The 10,802-nt window shown below is 38.8% G+C and overlaps 1 protein-coding gene across 1 annotated transcript in view; it reads left to right on the plus strand.

Moving 5' to 3' along the window:
- The window catches only part of DEFB116 (defensin beta 116), a 30,803-nt gene extending 22,444 nt beyond the window's left edge, over window positions 1-8,359 (plus strand). Inside the window, 2 exon segments of the mRNA XM_055265711.2 lie at window positions 1,900-1,955; window positions 8,118-8,359. Of these exon segments, the coding sequence (XP_055121686.2) occupies window positions 1,900-1,955; window positions 8,118-8,359 (298 nt within the window).
- The last annotated feature ends 2,443 nt before the right edge of the window (window positions 8,360-10,802 follow it).

Consider the following 10,802-nt stretch of genomic DNA (forward strand, 5'->3'; position numbering starts at 1 on the left):
AAGCCTTACAGGTCAGGAGAATGAGATAATATATTAAAAATGCTGAAGGAAAAAAGCTTCCAAACAAAAATATTTTACTGAGCAAGGCTCTGCTTCTGAAATGAAGAAAAGATAAAGACTTTCACAGACAAACGAAATCTGAGGGAGTTCATTTCTACCAGGCCAGTCTATCAAGGAATGCTAAAGGAAATTTTCAAGCTGAAAGGAAAGGATGTTAATAACTAAAATGAAAACAGGTGCAAGTATAAAACTCACTGGTAAAAGTAAGTACACAGTTAAATTCAGAATACTCTAATACTGTAAAGATGATGATAAGTTACTAATATATTGAGTATAAAACAAAATACAAAACTATTAAAAATAATAAGTTACAATAATCTGATAAGGGATACACACAATATAAACAGTAAATTGTGACATCAGAAACATAAATTATCAGAAGAGATAGAATAAAAACATAGAATCATATTTTGCAACCAAAGTTAAGTGGTTATCAGCTTTAAACAGTTATAACAACATATGTTTTGTGTAACCCTTATAGTAATCACAAAGCAAAAACTGACAGTAGATAAACAAAGGATAAGAAGGAATCAAAGCATTCTAATATAGAAAATAATCTAATCACAAAGGAAGATAGCAAAAGAGGAAGAAAGGAACAAAGGATGTATAACATAACCAGAAAAGAATGAACAAAATGGCAAAAGTAAGTCCTTACCTATCAATAATTACTTTGAATGTAAATGGATTCAGTTTGCCAATTGAAGGAGTGGCTGAATTGATTTTTTTAAATGACTCAACTATATTTTGCCTACAAGAGATTCATTTCAGTTTTAAGGAAACACATAGGCTGAAAGTTAAGTGATGAAAAAAGATGTTCCATGGAAAAAGAAACAAGAAAAGAGCAGGAACAGCTTTTCTTACAAAAGAAAAAATAGACTTTAAGTAAAAAACCACAAAGTGAGACAAAGAAGGTCATTATATAATAATAAAGGGATCAGTTAATTGAGAGATCAGCATGTCCATCACCTCTAATATTTATTATTTATTTCTGATGAGGTCATTTAAAAATCTTTTAGCTCTTTATTATTAACTATAGATACTGGAGTACTACTCAGCCTTTAAAAAACAGAAAATTCTGTTATTTGCAATCATATGAATGAACCCAGAAGACATTACGTGAAGTGAAATAAAGCAGGCACAGAGAGACAAATACTGTATGATCTCACTTAGATGTGGAATCTAAAAAAGTTGAACTCATAGATGTAGAGATTAGCATGGTTGTTACCAGATCCTCAAGGGAGGGTGGATGAGGAAAGGGGAGACATTGATCAATGGGTACAAACTTTCAGTTAGATAGGAGGAATAAGTTCTGGTGTTCTATGGGCACAGCATGGTGACTACAGTTAAAAATATTTATTTATTTTTTTACAATTATACTTTAAGTTCTGGGGTACATGTGCAGAACCTGCAGGTTTGTTACATAGGTATACACTTGCCTCACATAGGTATACACGTGCTTATTTCTTATCTAATTGTTTATAAATTTTTTCAAGTTTGCTTGCTTGCTTGGTTGATTCATTCATTCAAATTTGTTTCACACAAAATGCCAACTGGCTCTAATTTGTCTTTGTTTCTTAATTGGGAAGAAGGGCCCACCCAGGCATGAGCACTGCTGGCAAGTCTCCCACACTTACACAGAGCATCCAGCTCAGAGAAGTGATACATGTTGTCCTTCTGCCTGCCTGACCTCAGGTATCTCCCATCACTTTCAGTTCACTGCACACAACCCTGACCCATTTCCAAAACTAATAAAGGTGGGCTACTGTTCTGCTACAGTGATCTCTGTTCGGTCACCTGCAACACAGCCCTTCATTCTGTTGGAACACGTCAGTCATGAAGCCCTGTTTGTTTAATGACCATTGCCATCCTTATGATCCTGGATCAAAAGACTCCAGGTAACTCAGGCCTCTTTCAAAGGTTCTGGCGTCTTGCATGTGGTACTGGTATCTTGGTGACCTCTGCAGTGACTCCTACTCACATATAGTGGGCAACACCTAAAGCCTTTTCTGGTCTCAGATGGGTCACAGATGTTACTCCCAAGGTTAATTTCATGTAAAGATCTCCCCTGGTTCTGATCTGCCAAGACATTTAAGAGGTTGTTGTTCCTGGCATAGTGGACAGTCTAAGCATGGAACATTTTAGGTAGTGCTGTCATTGGGATGGGGGCTTAATTCATGAGTTAGGTGTGAGACACTGTGTGCAAGTTGAGGAGCTGTAGGAGGAGTACAGCAGTTTGGAGTTGGATACGGAGTTGAGATGGGGAGGTTGTACAACCTTAGAGGTAGAGTAATATCCAAAAAGTGAGTGGGGATGAGCATGGGGTGAATAATTGTATTTATAGGTTGGGCTGAATAGATGTTTTGGTGCAGTCTAGAGAGGAAATGGTATTTTTTCTTGAATGGAGCTGGGGGTAGAATTGGTGCAACTGGGAGTTGGGGTATAGAGAGGTTTGTAGCTGGGCTGTGTTTTAGATTGATGCTGTGAATGGAGTTGGGTGGCATGAATAGTGTTATGTTTGTATGTTTTGCAATTGGGCTTTCGGTGGTTATTAGAAGAGGTAGGGCTTGAGTTGTAGTTAGTGTTTGCCTAAAGTGGGTATCTTATTCAGTCATGGGTATGTGAGGTTTATCTGGGCAGGGATTGACTTAGCCTGGGTTTGGGGGTGATTAAGCTTGAGTAAGACAGTTGAATTCATCACAGCAGGGTTGTGGCTATTGAAATGAGAATATTGACTCCTTCTCAGATAGACGATTTGCAAATATTTTCTCCCATTCTGTAGGTTGTTTCTTCATTTTGTAGACTGTTTCCTTTGCTGTGCAGAAACTTTCTAGATTGCTGCAATCCACTTTTTTTTTTTTATTATTATACTTTAGGTTTTAGGGTACATGTGCACAATGTGCAGGTTTGTTACATATGTATCCATGTGCCATGTTGTTTTGCTGCACCCATTAACTCGTCATTTAGCATTAGGTATATCTCCTAATGCTGTCCCTCCCCCCACCCCACAACAGTCCCCGGAGTGCGATGTTCCCCTTCCTGTGTCCATGTGTTCTTATTGTTCAATTCCCACCTATGAGTGAGAACATGCGGTATTTGGTTTTTTATCCTTGCGATAGTTTACTGAGAATGATGTTTTCCAGTTTCATCCATGTCCCTACAAAGGACATGTACTCATCATTTTTTATGGCTGCATAGTATTCCATGGTGTATATGTGCCACATTTTCTTAATCCAGTCTATCGTTGTTGGACATTTGGGTTGGTTCCAACTCTTTGCTATTGTGAATAGTGCCGCAATGCTCATCATCACTGGCCATCAGAGAAATGCAAATCAAAACCACAATGAGATACCATCTCACACCAGTTAGAATGGCGACCATTAAAAAGTCAGGAAACAACAGGTGCTGGAGAGGATGTGGAGAAATAGGAACACTTTTACACTGTTGGTGGGACTGTAAACTAGTCCAACCATTGTGGAAGTCAGTGTGGCGATTCCTCAGGGATCTAGAACTAGAAATACCATTTGACCCAGCCATCCCATTACTGGGTATATACCCAAAGGACTATAAATCATGCTGCTATAAAGACACATGCACACGTATGTTTATTGCAATCCACTTGTTTATTTTTGCTTTTGTTGCCTGTGCTTTTGTTGTCATATCCAGAAAATCCTTCCCAAGGCGAACGTCAAGAAGCTTTTTCTCTATGTTTTCTTCTAAGAGTTTTATAGTTTCAGGTCTTAGATTTAAGTCTTTAATCCATTTTGAATTTGTTTTTGTGTATGGTGTAAGATATCCAGTTTTATTATTTTGCATGTAGATACCTAGTTTTCCCAATACATTTATTTAAGAGACTATACTCTCATGAATATGTCCTAGAAATCTACTGTACAACACAGTTCCTATAGTTAACAGTACTGTGTTGGATTTTCAAAAATTACTACGGGAGTGGATTTTATGTTAAATGTTCTTAAAGTAAGATTTGATATACACAAAATAATAAGATGGTGGGAGAAACTTTTAGGGGTGGGTAGGTTTATGGCATAGATTGTGATGATGGTTTCATAGGTGTAATGTATGCTTATCTCCAAACTCATCAAAATGTATAAATTAAATATGTATCACTTTTTGTGTGCCAATCATTCTTCAACAAAGTGATTTAAATAAGGAAATGGGGAGAATAAACACTGGATGAAAAGTATCCAGTATTATTTTCAAATTCTGAAGAAAGTTTCTTAAGTGTGATTTTCAAGGGCACTGAAGAACAATAGATGTGACTGTGGATGGCTAGAACAGAGGAAATCAGGAGACTGTAATGTTTGGAAGTGTCTCCTGTCAAATCTTGGCATGTACAGAGAGATATGGGAGCAGTCTCAGCCCACCCTATAGAAAACCAAGATTGTTCTTCCTTCCTTGATAGTGAGTTCAGATTCATCTGATCTAGAGGTTTCTCCTCCTCTTCCTCTTTCTTCTCCCTCTGTTTTTCTTCTGCCTTTCCTCCTTTCTTTTCCCATATTCCTTCTATTTCACATTCTCCTGCCTCCTTATTTCTCAGCTGCTTTTATCCCCTTGCTTGAGAGACATTTGTCCTCATGCTCAGTAAAGCTCAGTTCTCATTTCTAATGGTGGTAGAAACCACAGGTGGGTTTGCAAGAAACTACAACAACAACAAAAATGAAGACAGCACTCTATGCTTCAAGAGTTGTACAAGTGTAGCTTCCTTAATAATTATTGAGTACTTTTACTTGGCCGAATTTATGAGCAGGAACAGTTCTGGACAACCTCTTCTATTAGGACAATCCAAACAAATTTTTCCTTTCATCCTCCCAAATGTATGCATATGAAATTAAACTGTTTGAAAGCCAAGACTTTGTCTTTTAAATCTACACATTTCTGATGTTGAGCTGAGTGTGTTGAATAGAGCAGGCTTTAGCAAATGCTTATTGAATGAATGAATATGTAATGAATCATGGCTAATAAACATATATGAATAGAAATAACCTTATAAATTGGATGGGAGAGGATCATGTTTGGTTGCACAGCAGGCAGAGAAATAATATATCACATTGATTTTGGCTTGGGATGGAATTTTTAAAAAGGTCCAGAGGATACCTTTTGTTTTTTGACTTAAGACATTTTAATTTGCTTTTGAAACACTTCCAATGTGGAAAAATGAGCTAGGCAATGTCTGTAGCTGAATGTGAGAAGGCTAGGCAGAATCGTGGCTTTCACTGCAAACAGGAGCCCATTAGTATTTTCTGGGGAACTCTTGAAAAGCACCCTTGCCCTGGCCTCTCCTTAGATATACTGAATCAGAAATTCTAGAGACTTAGTGTGAATATACTTAAAAATTTCCCAGGTTATTATGAAGTATGACATCTTATTAACCTCCTTTTTCACAAACATGGTGGAGACTTTCTGATTTGGTGCAAACTCTCCCATTCCCATTTTCTGACATGGAGAGACTGGGTTCAGAGAGTTAAAATATAGCATTGTGCAGAGGGCCAGAGACTATGCTGAAATGCAAAACTGGTCCTCTCTGACTTCAATCGGAAGATGGAGAGATTATCAAAGTTGACATTAATTTGATGTGGGTGTCAAAATGTGTGGCAATGCAGGGCAATCTAAGGTTAGAAAAGCTGTAGGAATAAGAAACTGTAACTATCTATGACAAAATCTTCATTTTTATTTAAAAAATTTATTTATTGAGTCACTGTAGGCAGAATCCTCTTGGGGTGGCCTTGACCCACTTTCCATGCAGAGAGAATGAGGAAAAGGCAGCTTGCCCATTGCTCATTCTTGCTATCTATGTTTCTATCCATCCCTCCAGTGACTGCAGACAGGAAATCTTGGGTTTCCAACTGCCCTCCAGTGTGTTTGGTAGAAAGGAAAAGTCCTAGAGGTCAGGTGTTAGCCAGAACAGTATGAATATCACTTGGGGGAGGCCCTCTGCAGATCTTCTTCTCCCATAAGTATAATGGTGCTGAGAGAGAGAGAGAGTGTGCAGCTCCCATGATAAGGGTGAAGATTAAGGTGGGAAACACAGTGATATTGTGCTGGAGCATGGATGAATCAGTATTATTTTCAACCTCCTTCCTCCAGTTGACCAGCAGGCTGGTTGATGTTGGAGCAGTTGAGATCCTTCTCTGGATTCCTGGGGCAGTCTGTACACACTCCAGTACCCAAATGTTATGGGATATCTGCCATGGAGGCATTTCCCTCTTCTTCTTTATTTCTCTTCCCATTCTCCAACTTCACCTAAAATTGGGCGTTTTACTTTCTCTAATCTAAAAATTAGCAAAGTATTCATTTTTTCCATGCAAGAAATAACATTATACTCGCTTTGTCCCATTTTCATTAATATTAATAGTGAGTAAATTTGATTAATTGGAGACCTCTATCTACTTAGCACTGAGTCCCTGGCCTGACACGAGTGAGTGTTCATAAATGGGTGTGGAATGAGGGAGTGGGGGGATGGTTGAAAAGGTCCTTGAATGCCAAGCTAAGGATTTTGAACTCTCTGTTGAAATCTGTAGAAGGCCCTGTGTGTGTAGACATGATGCAGGATGATGCCATCTTCTCGTGGAAACCCTATCACAGAGAGGCAATGTGAAACAGAGAGAAAAGAGCATGGGCTTGATGTCATGTAGACCAGAAATTGAATACTGGCTTGATCAAGTATAAGCTATGAGAATGCAGACAAAACAAAGCATTTCTTTGAGCCTCAGTATCTTCATCTAAAGAGTGAAGGCCGGGCGCGGTGGCTCACGCCTGTAGTCCCAGCACTTTGGGAGGCCGAAGCGGGCGGATCACAAGGTCAGGAGATCGAGACCATCCTGGCTAACAAGGTGAAACCCCATCTCTACTAAAAAAATACAAAAAAATTAGCTGGGCGTGGTGGTGGTCGCCTGTGGTCCCAGCTACTCGGGAGGCTGAGGCAGGAGAATGGCGTGAACCCAGGAGGCGGAGCTTGCAGTGAGCCGAGATGGCGCCACTGCACTCCAGCCTGTGCGACAGAGCGAGACTCCATCTCAAAAAAAAAAAAAAAGTGAAGATAACAGCCGGTTTTTATGAGGTTCAGTGAGCTATCATTTGTAAAATGCCTGTACATAGTTGATGCTGGACCATACCGCAGTACATTGTAGTGATGGTTAATATTTCTTTCTAATTGCTCCTTTGTCTGTAGAACATCAAATAGGTAAGTAATACTGTTGATGACTAATATTTATAGAATGCTGATTAAGTGTCAGGAACTTTGTCACTGGGGTATTTTCAAGCAAAGAGCTTATGTTCACTCATGTACACACCTGGATGACTTATACATAGCTATCAAGATGCACCTTAGCAATATGTGGAAAGTGCATGGTGGAGGTTTGTACAGTGAGCACACGTGCTCAATTTATGTGAGAATGTGGATCTGTGAATAAAGTAGGTTGTATACATGGGTCTGTGTATATGCCAGTATGCTGCCCGTGTATGCACAGTACCTGTTTCTGTAAGGCCAATGTACAAAGAGAGACAGGTGTAGTACTTGTTTGCTCCTATGTTTCAGAGGATAAAGGCATGCATGCACATAGGCTCAAATATTTGTGTGCTATCTCAGAGTAGATCCTGGCTGCCTCTGATTAGCTGCGTGTGAGGGTCACAGATCTCTGCAGGCACTTGGGGACATATGTGCTTGCAGTGGCATTCCTTGAAACCTCATACTCTTATGAGAAGACTTTCATATCAACTACATCATCTAATATTCAGTTACTCGTAACGTGCCAGATGCTTTTCTGAAAATACTGTATACACTAACCTAGTCATTACTAGAACCTTAGGAACTTGGCTCTATTATTTTGCCCATTGTGAAGATGATGCAGTGGAGGACTGGAGAGCTGAAGTAACTTGCTTGAGGAGGGAGAGATGGTAAATGGCAGAGCCCAGATTTGAATCTAGGTAGTTTTGATTCCAGATCTTGTGCCCTTAATATTCTTAGGGCGTGTTCCTTTAAATCGTGCTTCGTCACCCTATTATCACTGCTGCATGGAAACTAAACATGGCTATGTCTTTCCCAGGTGGCCTGTTCAGATCCCACAATGGCAAGAGCCGAAAGCCTTGGAATCCATGTGAGCTTTACCAAGGCATATGCAGAAACACCTGCAGAGAATATGAAATCCAGTACTTAACCTGACCAAATGATCAAAGGTGCTGCCTGAAACTTTCTGTGAAAATAACCAGTTCTAAGAATGTGAAGGAGGATTATGACTCTAACTCCAACTTGTCAGTTACGAACAGTTCAAGCTACTCTCACATTTGAATATCACCAACGTCACCTCCTCTTTAGTAATTTCTCCTCCATTCTGGAATGCTTTCCCTATAAAAAATGCATTCCTTCTTGTGTGTGTGTGTCTTTCATCTGTGGGTAGTCATCATTGGTCTGGAGAGATTGAGCTGAGAGCTGGGAAGCTATGGAGTATAGGAATGGGCAATGGCCAATAAAACCAATAAGATAGTGGCATCACTCAGTACAGGTGTGCCGAGAAAGGAGCAGGTCACCTTTCTGTTCTGTTTTGACACCATTCTGGTGGCTGCAGAGGGAAGATGACAGCTGTATTGAGTCAGGATGCTCCTGTGAACATGTAGAGGGATCAAGTCCTCCAAGTAAACATTGTAGGCTGAGGATAGAGACAATAGAGCTGCCTTTGATATCCAGAGAACTAACCTGGTATATTTGCCGTAATGATGAGTCCCCAGGAAGAATCAGAACAAGACAGAGGGATGAAAGTGAGTATAGAAATTTGTTGGACAAACTAGGGTAAAACTTTCTAAGTGGAAAGCAGAATAAACAGCCTTGTCACTGGGCATTCTTCCTGCCTTGAGGCTAGAGGACCATTTCTGGATGTGGGACAGAGGTAATGGTGGTTATGGTGCTAGAAAGGGATTTTGCACAGAGGCTGAACTCTGTGCTTGATGTCCATACATTCCTGAGAATTGAGGAATAATTGTCCTCCAAGTTCAAACTTAGTTCACAACTAGTATTTGAAATGCTAAGAAATTTTCTTTGTGTTATATATACTCCTCTTCTATGGCTAATGTCTAATTTCTCCCCCTGTTTGGATCCAGACTTCTACAACTAGTGTTCCCAACCAAGTTCTAGAGTCCCGATTTTACCTCAACTAAGAGAAATCTGGTTTTTGTGCCATCGCTCCACTGAAATGGCCTTGCTTTTGGTTGCCAGTGCCTTTCTTGTTGAAAAACGTAAGCATTCTTTACATTTTACCGTTTGCTTTGCCTTTAACTAAAAAGCATCATCAATGAAACTCAAAGGCAAAAATAAATAAATAACCCTCAGAAGCCCTTTCAGATACATGTAAAAAACCCACTGGCAAAAAGACAAAAAAAATTAGAAAAACAGTTGTATTTATTTGCAAACTTAAAAAGCAACCAAATACCAGAGTTTCTATGTGCCTCTAGATTTTCTACAGAGATTCCTGAAACTCTATTAAATTGCCTCCATATAAGATTAAGCCCTCAAAGCATTCGCACTAAAATTTCTTGTGTTTGGAAGAATATGCCCTAGAAAAAAATGATAAAGATAAACTATTCCATTTAGATTAAATACACTAAAGAACTTTCACCAGGTTTACTCTGTCTTATGGAAATTAATTTTCCTGCTGTACAAACATAATAGATAAAAATAGAGAACTGTCTTCTCAGTGTATGTTTTAAATTACCAAGGCCAAGGGGGTAGATACATTTATTGTATTTTAATTTAATTTAATTACTTAATTTATTTTTATTTCCATCTTTCCTTTTATTCTTCTGTGCTGTGGCTCTTCCAGATTCCTGGATTACAGCAGTCCTCACTGATTTTACTCTTCTTTACATTGTTAAAGTCTTTATGATTGTATTTTATTTTGTTGATTTTTAAAAATTGTTTATTTTGTTTTTAAAATAAATTTTTGTGGGTACATAGTAGGTGTATGTATTTATGGGATACATGAGATGTTTTGATACAGGCATGCAATGTGTAATTATCATATCATGGAGAATGAGGTATCCATCCCCTCAGGCATTTACAATCCAATTACATTCTTTTAGTTGTTTTAAAATGTACAACTAGGTTATTATTAACTATAGTTACTCTGTTGTGCTATCAAATAGTAGGTTTTATTAATTCTTTTTTTTTTTTGTACCCATTAACCATTCCCACTTACCCCTACATCCCAACGGCCTTTCCCAGCCTCTGGTAACCATCATTCTACTCTCTATGTTCAGAAATTCAATTGTTTTGAGTTTTAGATACCACAAATCAGTGAGAACATGTGATGTTTGTCTTTCTGTGCTGGCTTATTTCACTTAACATAATGACTTCCAGTTCCATCCACATTGTTGCAAATGACAGCATCTTACTCTTTTTAATGACTGAATAGTACTCCATTGTGTATATGTACCATATTTTCTTTATCCATTCATCTGTTGATGGATACTTAGGTTGCTTTCAAATCTTAGCTATTGTGAACAGTGCTGCAACAAACATGGTAGTGCCGATACCTCTTCAATATACTGATTTCCTTTCTTTTGGGGGTGTACCCAGCAGTGGGATTGCTGGATCCTATAATACCTCTATTTTTAGTGTTTCGAGGAGCCTCCGAACTGTTCTCCACAGTGGTCATACTAATTTAAATTCCCACCAACAGTGTATGAGGGCTCCTTTTTCTCTACACCTTTGTCAGCATTCATTATTGCCTGTCTTTTAG

This window comes from Symphalangus syndactylus, chromosome 24 (assembly GCF_028878055.3).
Source record: "Symphalangus syndactylus isolate Jambi chromosome 24, NHGRI_mSymSyn1-v2.1_pri, whole genome shotgun sequence".
In the NCBI taxonomy this organism is placed as follows: domain Eukaryota; kingdom Metazoa; phylum Chordata; class Mammalia; order Primates; family Hylobatidae; genus Symphalangus; species Symphalangus syndactylus.